The 25,731-nt window shown below is 43.0% G+C and overlaps 1 protein-coding gene across 3 annotated transcripts in view; it reads right to left on the bottom strand.

Moving 5' to 3' along the window:
• OPCML (opioid binding protein/cell adhesion molecule like) overlaps positions 1 to 24,378 on the bottom strand; it is a 491,212-nt gene extending 466,834 nt beyond the window's left edge. For all 3 annotated transcript variants that reach the window (XM_064577212.1, XM_054512191.1, XM_064577213.1), the window contains exon 1: positions 24,040 to 24,378. In XM_064577212.1, coding sequence (XP_064433282.1) covers positions 24,040 to 24,206 — 167 coding nt within the window. In that variant the 5' untranslated portion in view covers positions 24,207 to 24,378. The remainder of the gene's footprint in view (positions 1 to 24,039) is intronic.
• Between the last annotated feature and the right edge of the window lie 1,353 nt (positions 24,379 to 25,731).

Raw genomic sequence — 25,731 nt, 5'->3', positions numbered from 1 at the left:
AGGACAGCCGGGCAGAGAGCAGAGGCCTAGCCACCCATGCAGCGCGGGGCGTGGATGGAGCTGCTGCCTGGGAATCCGGGGAACAAAAAGCCACAGGACAGCATCTGAGGTCCTCAGAGATTCTGAGTCTAGAAGCCGTGGATTTTCAGGTCCTTGTGGTGCCTGGGACTAGGTTAGCTACGGACCTTCTGTGGAGTCTGAATGAAGACCTTACAGCTCTGCCTGAGGGTCAGTCCACTTTCCCTATGAATGCGGGGGACAGTGGCTGCACGCCACCATCTGTCATTTCGGGCCAGGGTTTTTGTGGTGATGGTAACAACGGGCAGTGGGACTCAGGGCCCACTCAGATGGATCCAAAGCCCCTGCCTTGACTCTGAAATGAGATAAATGAGACTTTAGATCCAAGGGTTCTGTATGTGTCAAACAAGCTTTTAATCTCTGGGGCTCTGTGACTTTCCAGAGAGGTTCCTCTACCTCCATCCCCATCCCTCTGTGCAAAAGGCACTGTTGTTGTTGTTTCAATGTTTTCCTATGTTATGAGGGTGGGTTCTCTGCCACTGGTCTTCAAAACAATCTCACAAGAAGGTAAAAGCACAACATAATCTTTAATTTAGTAATTTAACTAAATGAATACAATTTTCTTTTACCTTTCCTCTAATGCTACTTTTAACATTCATTTTTAAACTGTTTTGCATCACTTTTCTTAGTATTTTCTTTATTGAGATATGATATTTAAAAAGTAAAGAGCATAGAGGGCACTGATCTTAAGAGAGAGCTCAATGATTTTTTAACATACACACGTGTGTAATGTAGACCATTACCAGATCAAAATATAAAGCATTCCCACCATGCTCCCAATTTTTCTGATGCCAATTTTTAGGCATTAAGTCTCAAAACTCTTCCTACCACCACTTGAAATAACTATACTGACTTCCACTATCATTGATTTGTTTCGCCTGTTCTTAAACTTCATAAAATTGGAATCACAGAGTGTATACACCTTGGTGTCTGAGAAATATTCATTTATAAAAATAAAAATAAGTATATCACAGTCAGGGGTCTTTGATTTATTTTTTTCAAGTCAGTTAACTCCAATAATGCAATCCGGTTTTCTAATATGTTTAGCTGAAGTTTTTGGCCTTTCTTAAATTCCCAAGAACCAAGACATTCTTTTTTATGACTGAATCACCACCAATCTTACAAGTAGATTCATAGGAGAAAATTTAAACCACAAAGATAACAAGATGTCTATTGAGCATCCTCCTTCTCAATTTAGATTTGCCAACATAAAGTGCCAGAGGTGAAAAAAAATGTCATCTTTGTCATTTATCCCTCTTATGAAATCGGGGAGTTGGGAATAGGAAATTTGACAATGGCATCTTGAATTGACTGCTGTCTTATCTTTGGGCCTTTTTGCCAATTAACTGCAGGGGAAAAAATCAGACTGGATTAGTCCTAGGAGCCAACTGTGTATAGATTTTGGTAAAATAGACAATAGACAAAACTCAGTATACATAAAAAGTAGCCAGACTCAATATATTAGCTGATATCACAGTCTTAAGACCATCAAACCCAGAAATAGACAGTGTTTGGGAATGTAAGCAAGTAGGTAGTAATTTGGGACTTAAGATTTGAGCCAACACTTAATTGCAAGGCTAGGGTTTGTGATAAGAGAACATAAAGGGAAAAGAAAAGCCTCAGCTCTGGAGAGATTAATTTACTTAGCAGGCTACCAGGACAGGGACCAACAGGTAAATGGGCATATTCTAAGGTAGTGGTTCTCAAAATGTGGCCCTTGGACAGATAACATCAACATCACCAGAAAATGTGTAAGAAATGCAAATTCTCAGACCTTTCCCTAGATGTACTAAATCAGGAACTTGGGGTTGAGGCCCAGAAATCTGTTTTAACTGACTCTCCAGGTGATCCTGATACTGGGTACAGTGTGGGCACCAGAAGTCTAAGAAGTAAGAACTAGGGTGCTAAGAAGAGCCTGTTTCTCAGGCAGCAATGTCAGAGCTGGGCTAGAATGTGGAAAACAGTGTTGAGTCCCAGGGAAATAGGCCTCCTCAAGGTACATCTCTCTCCAGTGGAAGGGCTGGTTCCAGGCAAAGCCACTGCTGGGACAGAACTGGAAGAACCATGCATGTGGACCTTTTCAGGGGACATGATATCTTACCATATCATGCTGAACTGCTTACGTTCACCTCAAAGGCATAAGTTTTTTTTTTTTTTTAAGATTTTATTTATTTATTTGAGAGAGAGAATGAGAAAGAGAGAGAGAGCATGAGAGGGGGGAGGGTCAGAGAGAGAGGCAGACTCCCTGATGAGCAGGGAGCCTGACGTGGGACTCGATCCCGGGACTCCAGGATCATGACCTGAGCCGAAGGCAGTCGCTTAACCAACTGAGCCACCCAGGCGCCCTCAAACGCATAAGCTTTTGAAAACTAAAGACCACCCTTGTTCATGTGCACCCATAGTGCCTAACCAAATGCTTGGACTACATAGGAGTTCAAAAAATATTTGTGGAATGAATGAGAGAGGGAGTGAATGAAAGAACGGATAGAGGAGAAGTGAAAAGCAGAGCATGTGTATTGTATGAATCCACGTATGGGAAATGTCCAGAATGGGCAAATTCATTGAGACAGCAAGGGGACTGGTGGCTGCCCAAGGGGGCGTGGGGTGCTAGCCAGAAGGGGGTAGCAGGAGTGACTGGCTCTGGGTCTGAGGTCTCTTTCTGGTGGGACAAAAATGTTCTGGAATTTGAAAGTGGTAATGGTTGCACAACCTTGGGAATATACTAAAAACTACTGAATTGTATACTTTTAGAGGGTGAATTTTATGATATATGAATTATATCTCAATAAAAATAATTACTTTTTTCTTTTAAAGCCAAATGTGTGAATATCAAGCAAGGCATTTTGGAATAAACATTTCATAAGCCAAAAGCTATTCTGGGACGACACTGGCAGTCTTATGTAATGCAACTTCAGACAAAACTGCAAATGCAAAATGAGCCTAGAACATTCCAATGGCCACCCCCTCCCCTTATGCAGGTTTCACTGAACCAGTTCGTCAATGGCAGCCAGGCTCCAAGGAGGTTTGTAGCAAGCTGCACCAGAGGCATTATGGTTTCTAAGTCAATGTTTCCAAAAATGGTTATCCTAATAGCAGCTTAAGAAAGAGCACAAGACCAAAAACTGTATCAGGAGAAGTAGGTTCTAGAAGTAGACCCTTATCATCCAGGCTCCTTATCCGTAAACTGAAGAGAATAACAATTTTCAAACCACACCCCCAGGAGTCAGAAGAACACCGACGGAGATGACTTCTGGGGAAATAGTTCGTTAATTCTATAACATAAGCAACCAAAGTTGTTATTTGCAGGAGATCTAGAAAAAGGGCACAAGAAAGAGCATAACCTAAGAAAGGATGCTATACCCTTGCTCAGCTCTCTTGGATCCCGGCACTGGTGGAGAAGGAGGGCGATGGTTTCCCTCTCCCAGTGCCTGCAGAAGCGGAGGGCGCACACAGTGTCCCGAGTACAGACAAGCAGTCAGGGCCCCAGCCAGAGAGCTACAGCCAGCTTTCTGGGCCTTCCTGGGATACGAGCTCCTTTTATGAGCCTCCTTGTTATTACCACCTATTTCTTTTTATGCTCCTGCCAAAATACCACCATTAATCTTTCCCACTCCCTGAAGGCAAAACACAGGTAATTGGATTTATCTGGTTTTAGAATTTGTTAGGTTCCGTTACAAAATAAATAAATAACTGACCTCAAAAGAGAGGGGAGCCGGCCTGCACTGTCATGTTGCCGGCCCTGGCCAGCAGGAGGCTGGCACTCCCTGTCCTCATTAATCTCAGCTATCTCCTCCCCGCACCTTTTCCCTCCTGTCCTCCAGCTCCTCTCCTGGTTTGCCCGGTGTGATTTAAGAAGTGCACTACTCTGACCCCTTTGGTTCCAGAAGCTTCTGTTTTCCCTGAGGTTTCCTGTTCCCCGACTTGGTTGTCTCTCTCCATCCCTTTCCCCCACCCCCACCTCCTTCTACCATGGCTGTTTCCCCTCCCGATTATCCTGTGCGTGTGTGTGGGGGGGGGGGGGGGTGTTTACAACTTCCTTTCATGGGCCGCAAATCCTCCTGTTTCTCATGTTCCTTTTGCCTTTTGTTTTTTGAAACATGTATTGATTCGGACGTCATGGGTGACCATATAAAGTGAGCTACCTTCGGTGTTTTCTTTTATATCAGGTTGGACTACCAAAGGGAGCAAATGAGACATGCTTTTTTTTTTTTTTTTTTTTTTTTGGTTTGTCCCTTCAACCCACATGTATTAAATTCTGTACAAAGCACCTAGCAGGGGCCTGCCCAGGCCACAACCTACCATTCTCAGAGAATTCTATCACTCCCTCCCCTCTCGTTCCCCCATCCAGATCAGTAAGCCACGTGTATACCACAGGGCCTGAGTACATTACTATTTGCCAACCCAACAGCAACTGCTCACAAACTTGCTGCTGGGGCCTGCCTCCCAAGGTAGGGGCTGAAAATCCAAAATGCCTACTTCCCAAGCCCACTCTTCTAGCTAGAGCCTAGACATATAACACAGTCCTGCAAAGGACATCAAAGGGAAATCCGCTGAGAGATAGCTTCTGGAAAATGTGTTGAAAAGAAACACCCATAAGTCCTTAATGACTATTTATAGACTCTCTTGGATAAGAATGTGATGCCTGGAGCTGCTGCAGCCATACTGTGGCCATAAAAGGCAATGACCTCAGCGTTCAACCCTGGAACTGCCTCCCTCTGGCATCCTCATTAAATGAGATTGTAAATATTGACATTGTTTACATCATTTTTACAGTTATGTTTTATTATTTGGAGCTAACAGTATCCAATCTGGTACATGATTTTTCCTCCCTCTGGCCATGGCATGATTGGACTAGGAGTGCATACTCAACCCAAGCTGAGACAGTTGATTTTATCTCCTGGAAATCTGACATTGGGAAAAAGAGATTCTAGACAGTCAGTGGAGACTAGCTTAAAATGAGAACCTATGAACTGAGAAGATGTAGGATGACCATCTTACACCCTGTGGAAACAGAGAAAATGGATAGATAAAGGGATAAAGAAAACAGATGTGTAGGAAAAGCAAGACTATGAGACCAAGTGACCACATGGAAAGAGGCAGGTGACGGAAGCCAATGTTTTCAGAAGCCAATGTTCTTCGTCTCTCTTGGGTTCTATGGTCCTTATAATGCAACTTACTTCTTTGTTTAAATAGTTGGAGTGGGTTTTTATATGTTTTGCCAATAAGACTAAGGTAAAAAATTATGCTGTACTCAGAACCATAGATACAGAGATGAATGAGAAATTTCCCCTGCCTTCCAGGAATATAAGTCTTGCAAATGGGAGACACAGATGAATATTATTGGAGAACTTGAGATATTATGTTACAATTACAGGTACAGATGTGATGGGAGAGTAAGAAGACAGCAGTTTATTCCCCCTGCATGCTCTGCAGGGAACACTAAGGTCAGACACGATACTTCCAAACAACAGTACACAGAACTAGCTTTAGTTGCATGAGGTTCAGATTCTTCAATATATGTCTCAGCATTTTTAATTCTGTAGGTCTACAGCTGGGCACAGGAATAATGTATTCTTAAAAACTTCTCGGGGTTCTATGATGCCTAGCCAGGCTTGGAAAACCTGGAAACCACTGAGATAAAGGGTACTGAGGAAAATCAGGAAAGACTGACATAAGAAATAACACTTAGGGGTCTAAAAGATGAGTAAGACCTGACATATGTTGAAAGAGGTTGGAAAAGAACTTTTCAGGAAGAGAAAGGGCAGACTGCAAATCATTACATAAATAAAAGTTGCTTATGTTTATTACTTTGCCATTTTGTATGGTCACAGAAGTATAAATGTCTGATTACTCCTACTTATACAAAGAGAGATAGATGCTATCTACCTGCCTCTTGTCAAGCAGACATTATTAACATGCTCTATTTGCAGAATATTGTAGGAGCTATTTGAGACAACTAAATTGAAATCCTATTCCTGTCCTCAAAGTACTAACATCCAATTGAAGAAAAAAGAAGTGTGGGGGGGGGGGGAGGGAGAGAGAGAGAGAGAGATAATGAAGAAATAATTTGATCGCCAAAGAGTGAACTATACCTATAAATACTGGTGGATGGAGTTAATAGTTCATTCCGCTCTCTTCTTGCTTGCATGGTTTCTGAAGAAAAGTCTTATGTAACTCTTATCCTTGCTCTAATCTAAGTAATGTTTCTCCCTGCCACCCTCCCCCAGTCCCGCCTGGCTTCTTTGAAGAATCTTTTGTTTGCCTTTGGATTTCCTCAGTTTGAATATAATATGTCTAGGTGTGGTTTTGTTTTTGTTTTTGTTTTTGTGGGTTTTTTGTATCTATCCTTCCTAGTGTCTTCTAAGGTTCCTGGATCTGTCATTTGACGCCTGACATTAATCTTCAAAAATTCTCAGTCAGGGCGCCTGGGTGGCTCAGTTGGTTAAGCGACTGCCTTCGGCTCAGGTCATGATCCTGGAGTCCCGGGATCGAGTCCCGCATCGGGCTCCCTGCTCGGCAGGGAGTCTGCTTCTCCCTCTCCCACTCCCCGTTTGTGTTCCCTCTCTCGCTGTGTCTTTCTCTGTCAAATAAATAAATAAAATCTTTAAAAAAAAAAAAAATTCTCAGTCATTATTGTTTCAAATATTTCTTCTGCTTCTCTCTTTTCCTTCTGATATTCCCATTACATGTATATGACAACTTTTGTAATTTTTCCCACAGTTCTTGAATATTCTGTTCTGTGTGGGTTTTCCCCCGTCTTTTTTCTCTTTGCCTTTTCAGCTTAGAAAGTTTCTAATGACATTATCTTCAAGCTTACTGATTCTTCCCTCAGCCATGTTCCATCTACTAATGAGCCCTTCAAAGGCATTCTTCATTTCTGTAACAGTTATTATAGCATTTCTTTTTTATTCTCTCTCAGAATTTCCATTTCTTAGCTTACATTACCCATCTGCTCTTGCATGTTTTCCATTTTTTTTCCAATAGAGTCCTTACCATATTAATCATAGTTATTTTAAATTTCTGGTCTGATAATTCCAACATCCCTGCCATGTCTGAGTCTGGTTCTGATGCTTGCAGCTTCTTTTCAAACTGTTCTTTGCCCTTTAGCTAGAGGGGCCTGGGGTTGGGTATTCCCCTGCCCCCAGGAGTTTAGGCTATAGCAAATCCCCATGTAGTTAGGCTCTGGTAAAATAGTTTCCTTGAGGGCAGGCTTCTGTTAAAGAGAAGAGAAGGTTCTGCATATACTTCAAAATGGTTACCTCCTCCTGCCATTTCTTCCATTTTCACCCTCAGAACCGCTAGGGTCCCCGGAAGAAAAATTCACAGAAGTGTGAGGGCCCTCCCACAAGGCTAAGCCACCTGGAATTTCCACAAGGTAGTGCACACTCAATCTCCTGCATTTAGTCAATTACCTTTTATGTATTCCTAGGAGAATCTGACTAAAGCAGTACATTCAGTTCAGAATAAGCTATGATTCTCTATATTTACCTGTCTCCAGTTTTCAGGGCGGTTGTTTATTCTGTGGCCTCAATTATCTGATGGATCTAAGTGAAGAGCTATTGATTTTCAGTTTGTTTAGCTTTTTTCTTCTTGTGAGAATGGAAGTCATGGTTTCCAAACTCCTGTGTCCTACCAGAAACTTGAAGTCTCAGCCAATGACTCTCTATTGTTTTACTCAGTTCTTGCTTACTCTGCTCCAGCCCCTCCTTACTATTCTTAGAACATGTTGAGCACATGCTTTTGCTGCCTTTGCTATTCCTTTTCTCTGGAACCCTACCCCCCAGACGCTGGCCTAGCTCACTGCTGCACCTTGATCAGTTTTCTGCTCAAATGTTACATCAAACAAGTAGCTCCTGACATGAAATAGAGCTACTTGTCTGTTTCAATTAATTTACTTTATTTTGTTATACTTCAACACATACATTACTATTAACATTATATTCTATTTTAATGTGTTTATCATGTATCTAGCTTCCCTAGAATATAAGCTCTTTATTGGGAGAGGCTTAGTCTCTTTTGTTCATCATTGTAACCCCACCCCAGAAAATAGTACATGGCATAGAGTGTTCAATAAATATTTGTTAAATGGACAAATGGACAAACACATCAATCATCCTTGGCCTAGGAGAAGATATATGAATTACCAATATGAAAACACTCAGAAAGATACTGAATGTCATTAATCCCTCTGAAAATGCAAATTAAAATTTTACAGTGGTACACTATTCCATACACACACTAAAATGGCTAAAAATAAAAATTTTAAAAACCTACAATGCCAAATGTTGAGACTGTGGAGCAGCCTCCCCCACATTACTGGTGGGAATATAAATTGGTATAATAACCTTGGAAAATGATCTGGCTATTTCCTTAGAGATTAAACCTACACTGATCATATGACTCAACAATTCTATCCATAGGTTTTTCCTAAGAAAAATAAAAATGTATTTCCTCATAAAGACTTACATTCAAATATTCATTGTATCTTAATTCATAAGAACCAGAAACCACATCAACAAGTAAAGAGGGAAAAAAATTGTGGTATATCCATACAGTGGAATACTATCAAACAATCAAAGAGGAATGAACTATAAGCAATAACATGTACGACTATCAGACACATTATACTGAAAAAAAAGAAATCAGATATAAAAGAGTACTGTATAATGTAGTATCATCCAATTTATAAGAAATTCTATAATAGACAAAATTAATGCATGGTGTCTGGAAATAGATGTCTGCCCAGAGCTGGAGGATTGACTTCAAAAGGGCATGTGAAAGGAGATGTCAGTAAGATGGCAGACTAGGAAGCCTCAAGCCCCTTCTTTCCCACAGAAACATTGAATAAATGACTATAAACTGAATATAATGACTGTATAGGGGCTCTGAAAATCAATCAAAGATCTACAGCAACCAAGCAATGACCAATTTAAAAAATGCATTATTTTGATAAGAAATTTTTTGGTGTTTTTAGTTGCCCTTGTTCCACCCATTAACAGTACAGTGCAGTTTGGGAGAAGAAATGGCCTGGACCTCTGTCCAAACTAAACTCAAAATTAACAGAACAAAGGAAATAATGGATATTGGACCAGAGATCAGTGAAACAGAGAATAGAAAAACAACAGGTAGAATCAACAAAACCAAAACTTAGTTGTTTGAGAAGGCTGCCTGGCTGGCTCAGTCATCTGATCTTGGGATTGTGAGTTCAAGCTTTATGTCGGGCACAGAGATTATTTTTAAAAGTTAGTTTTTTAAAAGATTAACAAAATTAGGGCATCTGGCTGGCTCAGTCAGTTAAGCATGTGACTCTTGATTTTGTTTCAGGTCATGATCTCAGGGTTGTGGGATCAAGTCCTGCATCAGGCTCCATATTCAGCGCAGAATCTGCTTGAGATTCTCTCTCTCCCTTTCCCTCTCCCCTCCCCCCTGCTTGCATGTTCTCTCTCTCACTCAAATAAATAAAATCTTTAAAAAGGAAAAAGATTAACAAAATTAACAAACATTTATCTAGATTGACTAAGAAAAAATACTCAAATAATCAAAATAAAAAATGAAATAAGGAATAGTAAACCAATTTTACAGATATAAAAGAATTATAAGACAGTACTATAAATAACACTATATAAACATATTAGATAATCTAAATGAAATGAACATTCTTAGAAACACACAACCTACTATAATGGAATCCTGAAGAAACAGAAATTCAGAACAGATAGATAACTATGAGGAGATTGAATCAGTAATCAAAAATCTCCCAGAAAAGAAAAGCCCAATACCAGATGGATTCACTGGTGAATTCTACCAAGCATTTAAAGAATTAACAATAGTCATCCTCAAACTTTTCCAAAAATTGAAGAGGAAGCAACACTTCCAAACTCATTCTATGAGGCCAGGTTTGTCCTAATACCAAAATCAAACAAAAAAGAAAGCTACAGACCGTATTTCTTATGGGCATTGATGCAAAAATGCCCAACAATATACTAGGAAACTGAATTCCACAGTATACTGAAAAAGTGTATACCATGACCAAGTGGAATTTGTTCCTGGAATGCAAGAATTGTTCAAGATATAAAATCAATATAATATACCATATTAGCAGAATAAAGGGGAAAGATCATCTCATTGATGCAGAAAAAGTATCTGACAAAATTCAACACTCTTTCATGGTAAAAACTCAACAAACGAAGAACAGAGGAAACTACATAAACATAATAAAGCCCATAAATGAAACGCCCACAGCTAACATCATACTAAATAATAAAAAACTGAATCTTTTCCTCTAATATCAGAAACAAGGTGAGGATACCTGCTTTCATCACTTCTTACAACACAGTACTAGAAGTTCTAGCCAAGAAAAATGTAGGCAAGAAAAATATCTAAAAGTCATCCAAATTGGAAAGGATGAAGTAAAATTATCTTTGTAGATGACACAATCTTATACATAGGAAATCCCAAAGAGTCCACAAAACTTGTTAGAACTAATAAATGAATTCCATAAAATTACAGGATACAACATCAACACATAAAAATTAGTTGTGTTTCTATGCACTAACAAAGAACAATACAAAATTAAAATTAAATAATAATTCCAATTATAATAATATAAAAAAATAATAAAATACTTAGGAAAAAATTCACCAAGGAGGTGGAAGACATGTACACCAAAAACTTCAAAATGTTTCTGAAATTAAACAAGACAAAAATTGATGGAAAGATATCCTGTGTTTATTGTTTAGAGCGCCATAAACATAAAAATAAGTATGATATTTTAAGACGTCAATACTACTTTAAGCTATCTACAAATTCAATGCAATCCCTGTTAATACTCCAGTGTGGTGTTGTTTTCTTTTGTTTTGTTCTGCAGAAATAGAAAAATCCATCCTATAATACATATGGAATCTCAGGGGATCCCAAATAGCTACAAGAATTTTGAAAAAGAACAAAGTTGAGGTCTCACATTTGCTGATTTCAAAACTTACTACAAAGCTACAGTAATCAAAACAGTGTGGTACTGGCATAATGAAATAGAATAGAAAACCCAGAAATAAAGCCTTGCATAATGTTCAAATGATTTTCAACAAGAATGTGAAGACCATTCAATGGGGAAAAATAGTCTTTTCAAGAAATGAGGGTGAGAAAATAGTCTATCCACATGCAAAAAAAAAAAAAAATTAATTTGGACCTTAGCTTATACTATATACAAAAATTAACTCAAAATGGACTAAAGACCTAAATGTAAGAGCAAAAACTATGAAACTCCTAAAAGAAAACATACAGGAAAAGTTTCATGATATTGTATTTGGCAGTTATTTCTTGGTTCTGACACTGAAAGTATAAGCAACAAAGGAAAAAGAGAATGCACTACCTCAAAATTAAAAACATTTGTGCATCACAAGACATTATCAATAAAGTAAAAAGGCAATCTACAGATGGGAGAACATTTGAAAATCGCATATATAATAAAGAATTAATATCCAGAATGTATAAAGAATTCCTACAACACAACAACAAATAGATGAACAACCTGGTTAAAAATGGGCAATCAACTTGAATAGACATCTCTTCAAAGAAGATACGTAAATAGCCAATAAGCACATCAACATCATTAATCCATGGGAAAATGCAAATCAAAGCCACAATAAATAACACTTCATTTATCCATTAAAATGGATGTTTTCAAAAAAATAGCAAATAAATGTTGGCTAGGATGTAGATAAATTGGAACCTTTATGCACTGCTGGAAAGAATGTAAAATGGTGTAGCCACTATGGAAAATGGTGCAGTGGTTCCTCAAAAATTGAGCAGAATTACCGTATCATCCACTTCTGGGTACATACAATTCTACTTCTGGGTATATACTAAAAGAATTGAAAACAAGGACTTGAATAGATATTTATACACCCATGTTCATAGCAGAATTATTCACAATAGCCAAGAGGTGGAAGCAACCCAAGTGTCCATCAACAAATAAATGGATAAACAAAATGTGATATACACATGCAATAGAATATTATTCAGCCTTAAGAAGAAAAGAAATCCTGACACGTGCTACAACACTAATGAATGTTTAAGACATTATGCTAAGTGAAACAGGCCACAAAATGACAAATACTGCATGATACCACTTACATGAGGTACCCAGAGTAGTCAAATTCATAGACAGAAAATGGAATGGTGGTTTCCAGATGCTGCGGGAAGTGGGGGATGGAGAGTTCGTGTTTAATGGGTACAGAGCTTCAGTTTGGAAAGGTGATAAAAGTTCTGGAGATGGATGGTGGTGATTATTGCACACAATGCGAACATATTAGGTGTCACAGAACTGTATACTTAAAAATAGTTAATGGGCACCTGGGTGGCTCGGTCAGTCAAGTGACTGAATATTGATTTTGGCTCAGGTCATGATCTCAGGGTCATGAGATCGAGCCCCCCATCGGGCTCTGTGCTGGGTATGGAGTCTGCTTAAGATTCTCTTTCTCCTTCTCTCTCTGCCCCTATCCTCACCATCCCGCTCTCGCACACATATGCACTCTGTCTCTCTGTCAAAAAAAAAGTCAAAAAAGGTAAAGTTCATGTTATGTATATGTTACCATAATAATAATTTAAAAAAGACGCCATTGAGGGTAATAAAAATGTTCTGTACCATTTGGAGTGGTGGTTACGTGGGTGAATACGAATGTCCAAGTTTGTTTAAGTGGACACTTTATATGGTTAAGTTTAAGTAAATTCTCTTTCTCTTCTCCCTTCTTCTCCTTGTCTTTTCCTTCCTGGTCAGTGGGCCCTTTATCCTCTAATACATTCACTGGATGTAAGTGTTTAAAGAGGAGAGTCTAGGATTAATTCAACTTTATAATATTCACACTGCCTAGTGTAGTGCTTGGCATATAGTGATTCATAAAAGCTTCTTTCTTAGGGGCGCCTGGGTGGCTCAGTCGGTTAAGCGACTGCCTTCGGCTCAGGTCATGATCCTGGAGTCCCGGGATCGAGTCCCGCATCGGGCTCCCTGCTCGGCAGGGAGTCTGCTTCTCCCTCTGACCCTCCCCCCTCTCATGTGCTCTCTCTCATTCTCTCTCTCTCAAATAAATAAATAAAATCTTTAAAAAAAAAAAAAAACTTCTTTCTTAAATTGTTAATGCGGTAACTTTTTTTTTAATGTAATGCTACTGTTTATTGAGAACTTATTACATGTCAGACTTTAAGTTCTTACTAACTTGATACCATGTATATTCCTCTCCAACAACCCAATGTAGTGGCTACAGAATTCCCTGTTTTTAGTCATGAAATTGAGTCTTAGTCATTTGTCCAACCATAGAGAGCCAACAGTATCAGAGCTGGGATTAGAAATGAGCTTTTTTGACTTTAAAGTCTGTGCTTCTTAACCTCTTGATAGGGGTTATGCTTTACCTTATATTTCACTAAGCATCCGCTGACTAGCCAATTGTAAATGGAGTATATAATCAAGAACATGCTGTACATTGGTCCTGCTGCACAGGTATGGCAGGATATGGGCTGCGGAGACATATTCATGGATGTTACAGGGAGACCCTATCACAGACACAACTGCACTTCACAGCCGTTCTGGAAAACAGTATGGAGGTTCCTCAGAAAGTTGAGAATAGAGCTACCATACGATCCAGCAATTGCACTACTGGGTATTTACCCCAAAGATACAAAAGTAGGGATCCGAAAGGGTACGTGCACCCCGATGTTTATAGCAGCAATGTCCACAATAGCCAAACTGTGGAAAGAGCCAAGATGTCCATCGACAGATGAATGGATAAAGAAGATGTGGTATATATATACAATGGAATATTATACAGCCATCAAAAGGAATGAGATCTTGCCATTTGCAACAACGTGGATGGAACTGGAGGGTATTATGCTGAGCTTATTGAAATGAGTCAAACAGAGAAAGACATGTATCATATGACCTCACTGATATGAGGAATTCTTAATCTCGGGAAACAAACTGAGGGTTGCTGGAGTGGTGGGGGGTGGGAGGGATGGGGTGGCTGGTGATAGACATTGGGGAGGTTATGTGCTATGGTGAGCACTGTGAATTGTGCAAGACTGTTGAATCACAGACCTGTACCTCTGAAACAAATAATACATTATATGTTTAAAAAAAAGAAGAAGAAGAAGATAGCAGGAGGGGAAGAATGTAGGGGGGAAAATCGGAGGGGGAGATGAACCATGAGAGACTATGGACTCTGAAAAACAAACTGAGGATTCTAGAGGGAAGGGAGTAGGGGGATGGGTTAGCCTGGCGATGGGTATTAAAGAGGGCAAGTTCTGCATGGAGCACTGGGTGTTATATGCAAACAATGAATCATGGAACACTACATCAAAAACTAATGATGTAATGTATGGTGATTAACATAACAACAACAACAAAAAAGAAACAACTGCACTTCAAATAGCCAAGGAAATGGGTTCATAAATTCCTTCATTCAAAAATGCTTCCTGCAATTTTCGAAGATTACTCACATTGGCATTTCTATCCCCTAAAGTTTGCAGATATATTTCCAGAATGTGACATCATTTCTTTTGTAACCTTGCTAAAAAGGGAGGAGGGAGTCTCACCTCCCTTGCAACTGATCAGAATTTCCTGCCAGTGGCTTTAAGAATATTGTGAAATTCGTGAATACAGCAATTATAACAAGCAGGAGGAGACAGGACAAGTTAAATACCAAATATCTAGCGGGAGATCATTATCTCAACTAGGATTCAAATGTCAGAATCTCTGGTTGTAATTTCAGTGACTTCCCAATTACCTCAAAATGGGTGAGAACATCTTCATTAGAAAAGGTAGAAGCGTGTGCAAGTGTGTGTGTGTGAGGGTAGAAAGAGAGACCGAGGGATAGAAATAAAGGACAATATTCATCTTTTCAACAAACGTGGAGCAACTACTACATGTTAGGTATTGTTTGGACACTGGGGATACAAAGACCAAGAGTGGATATTAATATATTTAACAAAAGACATGGAAGAAGCAATAAAAACAAACATGGCAAGAGGAATATTTTCAGAGATGGCGTAGAAAGCACAGCAAAGTACAAAGGTGAATACCATTATTCCTTTCTCTTTCTTACACAGCATCTTATAGAAGGTATCTCAATGTGAACACGGCCACTCCTATAAAACACCTGACTGACTGAATTCTCTGTGTCTCAGATGCTGGCTCTGCCTTTTAGCCACCATGGGAAGTTCCGAACAGTGACCAAGAGACCCTATGTTGTGATGGTATCAATCACAACCCATCCCAGCCAAAGTAGACAAACATCTGACACAGCAATCTACATATCTGAGAATAAATGGTTTAATTGCACAGAAGCAAGTGTGACTTGGCCTAGACCTCACACGCTCCCTGCACTGAGGTGATCTCCAAAACGGACATTTGGGTGGCAGGCAAAGGGCCAGCATTTGGAAAGTTCATGAATCCCCAGGCTTCCAGGAGTGGAGTCAAGTGTGGACCTGGTCTGTTGGAGAAGAGGTCCTAGCAAGGCAAGCTGGGACTCTCAATCACCCCCAGCCTAGGGTAGGTCCCACACAGAGTAATAAGACATGGACTAAAAAGTCAGTGACAAGAAGGGGACTGATAGCTGGGGGACAGGTAGGAAGCAAGGTTCTGAAAGAGCTGAATCCTAGCAGCCAGTGAGAATCTGAGCACTATGCGGCTCTGTACCTCGACTTAGCATGGGCGCTGGACCACTGTGTGTCTGGTCCTGTGACCTGGATGAAGGGAGGGAGACATTCACACACCAGATATTGTGGGACATGGTAATTCTTGTCTATGACTTTCTTCCTTCTTTGCTCAACTTTTGACTACCAGGTAATCCCACTTCAGGCGATTTTTTTCTTCATACATACACACTTCCCCCTCCTCTTTAGCTCTGCGTCTTCCTTCAACTCTTAGCTGACACCTTGGGAAAATCTCTCTTGTGTTCTCTTCTCTCCATTTTTGTCTTTCATTTCCTTTATCTATATTCCTTTCTTCATCTATATTTATGAAAAAAAAAATCCAATCATCAGAGAAGTTGCAAGAGTATACATGTACTTGAATCCAATAAAATGAAAGCTATAGGGGCGCCTGGGTGGTTCAGTCGTTAAGCATCTGCCTTCGGTTCAGGTCATGATCCCAGGGGTCCTGGGATTGAGCCCCACATTGAGCTCCCTGCTAGGCGGGAAGCCTGCTTCTCCCTCTCCCACTCTCCCTGCTGGTGTTTCTTCTCTCGCTGTGCTCTGTCAAATAAATAAATAAAATCTTAAAAAAATAAAATAAAATAAAATAAAATAAAATAAAATGAAAGCTATACATCTTAAAATTGAATTTGGCACAAGAGAAACAAAACAAACTCCAAAACTTTTGAACATTCTTTGAAAGAATGTTTCCATATTATCTTCCTCTTGCTATGCCTACTTTTCTTCAGCATTGGCATTCGAGATAAATAGAAAATTATATTCATTTTTCTCTCGCTTTTGTGTAATCACTTCTTCTACAACAACGTGGCTCCCTATTATTCTTTATTGCCAGTGTGTCGCATTTTGGATAATTATGAGTTAAATTATCTTCTGTGGGCTAGCCGGAAAACTTAACAACCACTTAGAACATTCTTTGTTCCTATTATGCAGTGGAAAGTTGGTTAATTGAGATGCCATAACTTTTCAGAACCACTGAAAATGTTTAATATTCAAAACTAATTTTTAAACATTTTATTGATCAGCACTTTTATGGGAAGCCAGGTCAAGTCCTTCAGCATCTCTTTGATTTAAGCAAAATGTGCGGTCTCCAGGGAACAGGCCAAAAGGGGTCACATGATTTCCTCTAGGGTATGAATCAGAGGCAAGGTAAGTACAAAGCTTGTGGTTCTCTTTTTTCACAGCCGAATGGTTTAAACTAAAATACAAATATAAGGACAGGGATGGGGATTATAGAAGGACATATATTTTAGGATTTAAAAAAGTAACTCCCCTTCATTCTATACTTCCATCCAGGTCACTCATTTCCTCACAGTTCTCAAGGAAGCACTCTGGCATCAGTGGGCTCTTGTCAAGAATCCCCTGCCCACCTGGTCTTAGTTTGCAGGGTCCGTGGAGATCCTGGCATACTACGGGAGGTCACGTAGCAGGGGGTTACAGCACGTAGGACAGGTTCAAAGTGAAGAGCACCAGTGATGGGCTTGACAGTACCCTGGACCCTCCTGGTGGCTGTCACATTGTGCAATGTTCGCAGCATGCATCATGTCCAGCCCCAGACGACAGAGCAACCTTTACTCGAATGCAGGTGAGGGCAGGTAAGCAGCAGAAAGCAAAGAGGACCGCTAAGGGAGATCAGCTCAGCTACAGCCCTTGATTGCAACGCAGATTTTCCTGACCTTTCGTCAGGTGTAGGTCTGGGGCACGGAAAGGGTGCTTTTGTTTTTTCTGCTGGCAGCACATGAAAGCTTTCTGTGTTCTCTATGCCAGGTCTGGGTAGGGGGGTTCGGGGGGGGGAGGGTCTTATAAAACTGAGAAGAAGAAAACAGTCTTCCTGGACCAAATCCAGACACCTGATAACCACATAACCAAAGGTAAGTGACTTAACTCTTCTAAACCTCAATCTCTGAGGCTGTTAATATTTAGGGATAATAATATTCTGAAAATCACATGAAACACTAATTGGCCTGGCCTCTGACACACACTTAATCATGGATAATAGAGCGTGTTTGTTTTAAAAGCTCCCCCGCCTTGCCAATTTTACGAAAGGGTCTATGGTGTGATCCTGTAGGGAGAGTGACATAAGGCTCAAACATGTCCCATCTTTAACCTTCTCTACCAAGGAAATGACACACAGATCGAGGCAGGGTAACTGCTGAGCTGCAGAGACATTACAACTTCAATTTTCACATCTTAAAAAAGATACACCAGGGTTCCAAGAAGCTGCAGGAAGGTGTCGTTTACTGGGAGGTGGAAAGGGCTGATAATGCGGCCTCTCCCCCAGTGCCCACCCCATGCCAGCTTTCTCTCCAATTCAGCTAGACCCAGCAACAGCAAAAGCATCTTCCTGCAGGGAAAATAATAAACAAACAAACGAATCTGAAAGGATCTGGTGCTGTCTTGTCTGAATTAAAAAAAAAAAAAAAAAAAAACTCAGGCAAGGTTAACTCTTGGTTCCTAAGTTAATAGACAATGCAAATTTCTGCCAGCCCTAAAGATGTCTTGGTCCATAATTCCCTCTTGTCTCATGACTGTGAAGACTGCTTCCTGCTAATAAGTAATTTTCAAAGTTCTCCCTTGGGAAGGTCAACTAAGACCTCTTTGGCTCCTCCTCTTGCTGCATCTCACTGCTGGACCCCATCAGATCTGTAACACACATGGGCCCGTACTGCTGTCCTCCCCGGGGCCCTCAGAACCAGCCACAGAGTAAGCACAGTACGCAGGTCAAGGGCACCGCCCCTTTTCAGAAGCTGGGAGGAAAGAACAACAGGGCTACACTGAACCCAAGTCAAATTTGACCCAAGGGCCAAATTTACTTAAAGGCCAAAAAAAAAAAAAAAGAACAAAAAGGTTTATGACAAGAGGTGCTGAGTTTTCCAGAGCAATTCAGAAACCCACAGAGCATATGTCATGAATCCTTTAAAATCTCCTTCCCCTGCCTTGACTTGTGCTTCCTGGAGTATGTGTTGGGGGAGGCAGACATATTCTAACTAATCAATGACGTCAGAGAGGGCTAGCGTCCAGGCAGCCCTGCTCCCTCAGCCTGTTGGATCCTGCAGCCTCATCCAGGAGCTGACATACCATCTTCCCAAGTGCAGCCACTGAGCAGCCCGTCTACCCCCTCCTGCCTCCTTGCTCCGTGTATCTCCCTGTGTCTACGCAAGGCAAATCTCCATAGACACAGCCTCACTTCTAAATATATTACTCTGCTGCTGCGAAGAACTTTCCTCTCAATCCTACTGCCTTGCTCAGTGTCTTGCCCTCAGGGATAGTCGCGCCTCTTGCATAGTTTCAGATCAGCTTGTGACCACTGGTGGATTCAACTGTCCCTTCTGGCAAGGGATTTAAGTAGAATCCAAAAGTCCCTCAGGCCTCCAAGATCTCTAACCAACTGCTGTGTCTGAGTGTCCCAGCGTCATATTCCGAAGAGAATGGAACTTTTTAGATATCAGCACTTTGTGGTTGCAGAGGTAATAATACATGATAAGAGACTGAGTCCTGTTAAAAAGGATTAAAGCATTCAACCGATTCGTATTTTTTAATCCTTTGTGTCCATCATGGTATCTGTACTCAGTACATAAGACAGGGCTCCTAACCTCCAGGAGCTCCCAGCCTAACTGGACCCATCCCTAAATGCTAGTTCCATGGTGTGCATCTGCTAGAACCGAGATACTTAACAAGTGTCATTGGAACTCAACAATTCTGGGCCTCAAGGAGAAAGCAGGATGCTGAGGGGAAGCGGGAAGAAATCAGCACATTTTAAAGGTGTGTATGGGGTGGGTGTAGAAGGGTGAAAAGGCAGAGCACATAAACCTGGAAAAGACTGAGAGTATTATGGGTTGTTATTGAGGAATCCCATGCAGGACCAGTGATAACTTGGAGGTATACATTGCTTTGTAGTTAGAATAAGGCCATGTACTTCATCTCAGCTGATGTCACAGACTGAGCAGATATTGCTTCTAGGTGTACACCGTTGGACTGAAGTGCTCAAAACCATGTAGTTAGTGAGTGGTAGAATAAGAATCACATCCAGTTACTCGGGCCCCTGAACCCAGTGCCCTTTCTAGAGCACAGGCAGCCCGTGGGTGGCCAGGTACACGCACGCAGGAGACGGTCAAGGGAAGGTAGGGTCATTGGAGACCCACTTGCTCAGATGTTCCGAGGGCAGGTTCTTGGCTCTGGTTCCACATTAGAAATACCAGAGGAGATTTTTTTTGTCTCACAAGCCCACCCCGGTGCCTAACTCCAGAGAATTTTATTTCATTGGTCTGGGAGGCTGGCAGTAGAAGGTTTTTAAAGCATCCCGGGCAACTGCAGTGTGCAGCCCAGGTCAGCAGCGCCGTGTGAGGGGTCCTTTACGGACACATACTTGCTTCTTTTTATGTCTTCATTTCCCCAGACCAAGAGTGAAGACTCTGCCCTTACCCATGACCTTATTCAGCGTAGGCAGCTTAAATACTGCAATATGCAAAAGTGGCACACCTGCTTCCAATAACCTAGTGGCTGTTCTGAATTTTCTAATTTTCACAGAGAAGCTGCTGAGGGTGAGTGCAAAATAGAGAAAGAATGCCCAGGCAAACAACAGTGTGTTGTCCTTGGGAGCTTCACTGCCCCAGTTGCTTGGGCAAAATCCTGCTGCTCAGATTATTCCTTGGCAGTAGGAAACCCTCAAATACTTGGTTCCAAATGGATTAGCTCAGAACTCCAAATGAAAATGTAGCGTCATTTTAGAAAAAGAGTTATTAAGCATAATCCCAGATCAGCAAGCCTGGATCAGCAAAACTGATTATCCTGCCATATAAAAAATAAACAAACAAACAAATAAATAAATAAAAACAGTTATGTCGCTGGGAACTTTTCCCACTTAGGGGACCAGTCCCTTAAAGCAACAAGCCATGCCTCCATCCTACAGCAGCCCCTCACAATGTTCATGTACACAGATGACATGGTTCCACTAAGTAAACCAAAGTTAGAGGAGATTGAGGCCCAGGAACAAAACACACTGGGCTATCATCCGCACAACAGAAATGGCTTAGTAGGACCCAACTGACCAGTGAGCATCCTGGGCTCCTTTCCCGACGTGGGCACTGATTCAGACATAGGACTTCTAGATCCTTGTCATATCTAATCTAATGGAAAGGCACAGAACATTTTTAACCCAGCAGCAGATAATTGAAATGATTCTGGCCAAAAGGGCCCATTTGTAATAATGAATTCAAATCAGATTCATAGAAGCTATAATTCAGCCATGGTGAACAGCACCTTCATTTCCCATAACATCTCTCTTCCAGGAAGACAAAATTACTCAATATTCAAATAATTACTTTTACTTTTCAAGTAGCCCTGTGAAGTAGTTATGAGGAAGATAATATTGCCTCACTTATATAAAATGAGTTTTATCCACGTTCGAAACTTCAGTGTCATCTCCCGCACATCCCTTCCTAACGTCCCTCAATGCAATCAAGGACCTATCAAAACCAAACTGATATCTCCAAGGAAGGACATCATCCTTCTCTAAGCCGTGCAATATCTCATTGGAAAATTCAAATGAGGGCCCGGCTTCCTCCACTCCTTTGCTTTTCTACTAGGTCTCTGGCCTCCTTTGTGACTTTAGGCAAGATTTAGAAGCATATGTGAGAGATTTTGATCCAAAGTAACCACATTCGAAAAGACTTTGTGTGGCTCGTGGGCCTGGGAAGCAGTCAATGTTTTCAATGCATCCTGCACATCTGATGCATTCAGAACGCTAAATTTCCAAACACTGGATTCCCAAGGGAACATCTTTAAGGAGACTGAAGTGTGACCATCCTTAGAATCACAGTCTTTTAAAAGCAAAATACAACACGCATAAAACATGATACATTTATCTGAGGTTGAGGCTAAGGATTTCCCGAGACTGGAAGCCAGGACTCTCCCTTGGAGCACTGACAGGTAAGTTTTTCATTGATGTGGGCACACAGCTGTTAACCAATAAACCGAAGGTGCACGCAAAACTAGAGAGAGACTGGGACCCCCAGAAAGCTGCAGGAGATTGGGATGCTGTTTGCAGAAACACTGTGACAAGAATGAAATCAAAACCTCGAAAAAATCAGAAATTAATAAGAATTAAATGACAAAGGCAAAAAAGGGTGAAGAGAACGAATTATAGGCAAAAGCATGTAAAATGGAATTACCCGATAAAAACGAAGACTAAAGTAATGAGAGAAGAACACAAGAGGTAAAAAGAATATAAAGAGATTAAAATGTGGACAATGTGCTGAATCTATTTCAGAGCAAATTATACAGAGGAGGAGAGACAAAATCAACACTTTTTAAAAAATAAAAGCATGCAATCAGGTAACAGATAACAGTTATATTCGCGCATCTAAGGTTTTTTTTTTTTTTCTCCACAAAGCACAAAAAGCAACTATTCAGCTTTTCCCGTTTTTATTCCCATTCCCATTACCAAGCCCAGCTGCTGAACATTTGAATTGAAGATCATGAAACCAGGCCAGCCCCTAATAAAAAAAAAAGGCAGAGCAAAGCTGGCCCTCTGCTGGTGGAATCATCTTACTGCATCCTGGAAAGCAGAAAGCTGGAGTTTTTAAGTTTCTGCTTTAACTTCCAGGGTCAAGAACGGGACAAAAGATTTGGAAGGTTCAGCAAGGAGGTTTTACTCGGTGCTGGGCCTCTTCGCCCCCAATACTAGATTAGGAGATAAAGAGAGGTGTGTGGAAGCATCACCAGCCCCTCACACCTGCTAACATTTACCAACATTTCCTCGGTAGTATAGGGTACTACTCCTATATTTGAGCCCACAGCTCTTTGGCCAATGTGCATCCCACAAGTCAATTCTAAGGAGGAGGCTCCAGAAATTTCTCGGGACAACGAAATAGACATATTGCACTCTAGTCTGGGATAGGCTGAGGAGTGCCCATGGGGCTAGAAGGGTTTTCCCTCCTGCAGTCAGGGAGGGGAGTCTGTCCCTAGCACCCCTTTTTCTCTCTTCTACTGGAGCCCCTGAGCACCAGCAGACAGATCTTTGAAACCTGTTCTCTTCTCCAAAAGAAGATGCAGCTAAGAATCTCCCAAAGTGGCAAGAATCCAACCTTAGCCTGGAGCTTGGGAAAGAATAGCCAGTGTCCTGAGAGGCCTTTCTTTCCTTCCCTGGGCGCAGCTTGTTCAGATACAGAGAGAGTTCAACCAGGGCAGCCAAAGGAACAGGAAGGAAGCCCCATCCTCAACTGTTCCTTGGAGAAGCCAGGCTTCTTGGCTGCAGAATCTGGGACAGCATGTTTTATTTTCAACATAACCATCAAAGTCATAGACAGGGCAAACGCATTCAGCCTGTGTATACTGTGAGCCAGAGTTAAGCTGGGACGTCCCTGAATCTGTCTCCTAGGACCAGAACTGCCTCATTAAAGGGATAAAAGATGATATCTGCTGAGCTGGTGGAAAGTGGTAGCTGCATTTTTATTAAAGTCTCTGCTGCAGCGGGCCCAGTCCCCAAAGATTCATATTCCAAGAATCTCCACCCCTCGGCCTGGAGCATGTAAGTGATTCTCTGTAACTCATTAAGGTAAAACAAAAAGCTTTCTATTGTGCTTTTCGCACAGGAGTGATGTCGTTGCATAAAAGCTACATGTTTCCTCTCCTTGGTCCGAGCCTGCAAAGATAAAACTGCCCTCATAGTTTATAATAGGGGTCCCAGGAGCACCACACGCGGTTGGCATGGATGGCTGCGTCTTGAGCAGACTCATAAACGGCCATGGCCCAGCACTGGCAATTCCAGAGCCTGACATTTTAGGTAGGTCTCTGGTAGGAGCAAGCCACCCCATCGGGAAGACTACCTTGCCTCATCACGCACGTTCTGGCCTGTGAGAGAGCCACCAAAGCGCTCAGTGATCTTAGGCTAACCCCCAGTACTGCAATTACAGGGCGCTCGTGTTCTCATCTTGATGTCAGGGCATCAAGTGAATCTAGCCATGTCATGGCCTCATGGATGCATGGAGTCCCAAGCATGGACCTCCGTGTCCTGCATCAGATCCCTGACCAGAAAAACCAGAGCAAATGACAAACCTGTCCAGGAAAATGGGTGTTAGCAGCCACAGTCTGCAAGTGGGCAACTCTCGGGCCTGAAGAAAGGCCCTTCGCATGCCCTACTCCCCAACCCCAGCCTTCTGCTCTCTCTCTTTCTCTCTCTCTCTCTTGCTGTCTTGCTGGCCCCTACCCACACCCTTAACAAGTCCGAGGGGCTCAGTCCCCCGCTGAAGTACAGCTCCCTACCTGAGGGTGGCGCTCTCCCCCTGCCGGACCGTCACGTTGTCCATAGCTTTGGGGAAGGTGGCATCTCCGCTGCGCACGGGCACTCCTGTGGGTACAAGGAACAGCAGCCTGAGAGACACGACCACGAGGCACTTCCAGGGCAGGAACAGGTACCCACAGACCCCCATCCTCGACAGCCACAACTTCCCAGAACTCCGGCAGCGGCGCGGTCCTTGTCCCCCGCCCCGCACACCAGCGGGTCTCGGGTTGTGGTGTGGGGAGACGGGAGAGGGATGGAGCAAGCCAGAAGCAGAGAGGGGGAAGGAGGAGAAACGAGTCCAGGCTCTCCGGAGTCTAATGATTCTTCCTCAAATCCTGCCTCAGCTTTCCAGCCTAGCAGAACCCGATGCCCCCTCCTGCATCCAAAAAGAGCTTTCTTGACGCTCCCCTGGGGAGGAGGGAGGCAGCCGGGAAGGGAGAGGAAGGAGGAAGGTGCAGGGATGAAGGTCACAGATTGCTCTTTCTCTGCCTCGCTCTTCAAGATGCTACTTTAAGATTCAGTTGGGCACGTTCCGCAGAGGTCTGGCATCAAAAGTTTATAACCCAAAGAAGCAAGGCAAGGGTCTCTGGCATAAAGGAGATGTCCTAAAAGGCTCCTGCTTCAAGGGAGGAGAAAATGTTTTATTGGCTCACACACATGTACAGATGTATTTATAGACCAGCCCGAGTCTCGAATCTGGAACCCAAAGGCGGCAAAAAGTTCCAGGCCGGGGACGCGGCCGTCGCAGCCTGAGGATCCGCGGGGCCGTGGGCGTCCTCCACCGCAGCCCGGGCGGCGACTGCTGGCCAGCCCGGCCCGCGGAGCGCCGCCCGGCGCAGGCTGCGGGCGCACGGGGAGCTGGCGGACGGCGCCCCCGCCTCCTCCGGGGACGCGGCACGGGACGCGGGGACGCGCGGACGCCACGCTCAGCGGCCGCCCCCGGCCTCCGCGCCGCCTTCCTCCCGGGAGCAGCCCCGACGCGCGCGGGCCCCGACCGCCGGGGTTGTCATGGCAGCAGCTCCATCACTGACCGCCACTTTCTCCGGGGCCGGCGGCGAGCGGGCGGGCGGACTGCGCGCTCATCCCGGCGGGCGGGCGCGGGGCGCGGGGCGCGGGCGCCCACCTTAACCCCTGCCGCGCCGCGCCGCGCCCACACGGACTCCGCCGCCGAGCGGGGGTGAGGCGGGCGCCGCAGCCGGCTCCACTCTCCCCCTGACACCCGAGCCAGCCGAGAGGATGCCGCGCCCCTCTTGGTGGCTTCCCCTGCAAGAGGCGGGGGCGGGGCGAGGGGAGTAGGGGTGAGGGAGTTCGGGGCGGGGGGGGGGAGGGAGCAGCAAATGGAAAAGTGATGCTCGCTCCTTGCCCAAGCAGAAGTTGCCAGACCCCGCCCCGGAGAACTGAACATCCATCCTTTCCCCGGAGGTAGCTAAACCGGTGTGTGCGCGTTCACCCCTGCCGCCGTTTGCCACCCGGCCAAGCTATACAGTCCTATGGCGGGGCTCCCCGGAGCTTTTGCGAAAAGATGAAATATGCTTCCTGCTCAGATGACCCACCTCGGAGCTACTCATGGCTCTAGACCTGCTCTCTCTCTTTCCCAAACTGGCAAGTCTGAATTTCTTCTTACTGCACAACATACAGAATAGTCCCCAAACCGCTGCATGCTCTAGTATCTT

The sequence above is a fragment of the Mirounga angustirostris genome, unplaced genomic scaffold, assembly GCF_029215605.1.
Source record: "Mirounga angustirostris isolate CCGP_5_RB_7025 unplaced genomic scaffold, mMirAng1.0.hap1 SCAF_13, whole genome shotgun sequence".
Taxonomy (NCBI): domain Eukaryota; kingdom Metazoa; phylum Chordata; class Mammalia; order Carnivora; family Phocidae; genus Mirounga; species Mirounga angustirostris.
This window is presented reverse-complemented; position numbering and strand designations above follow the sequence as displayed.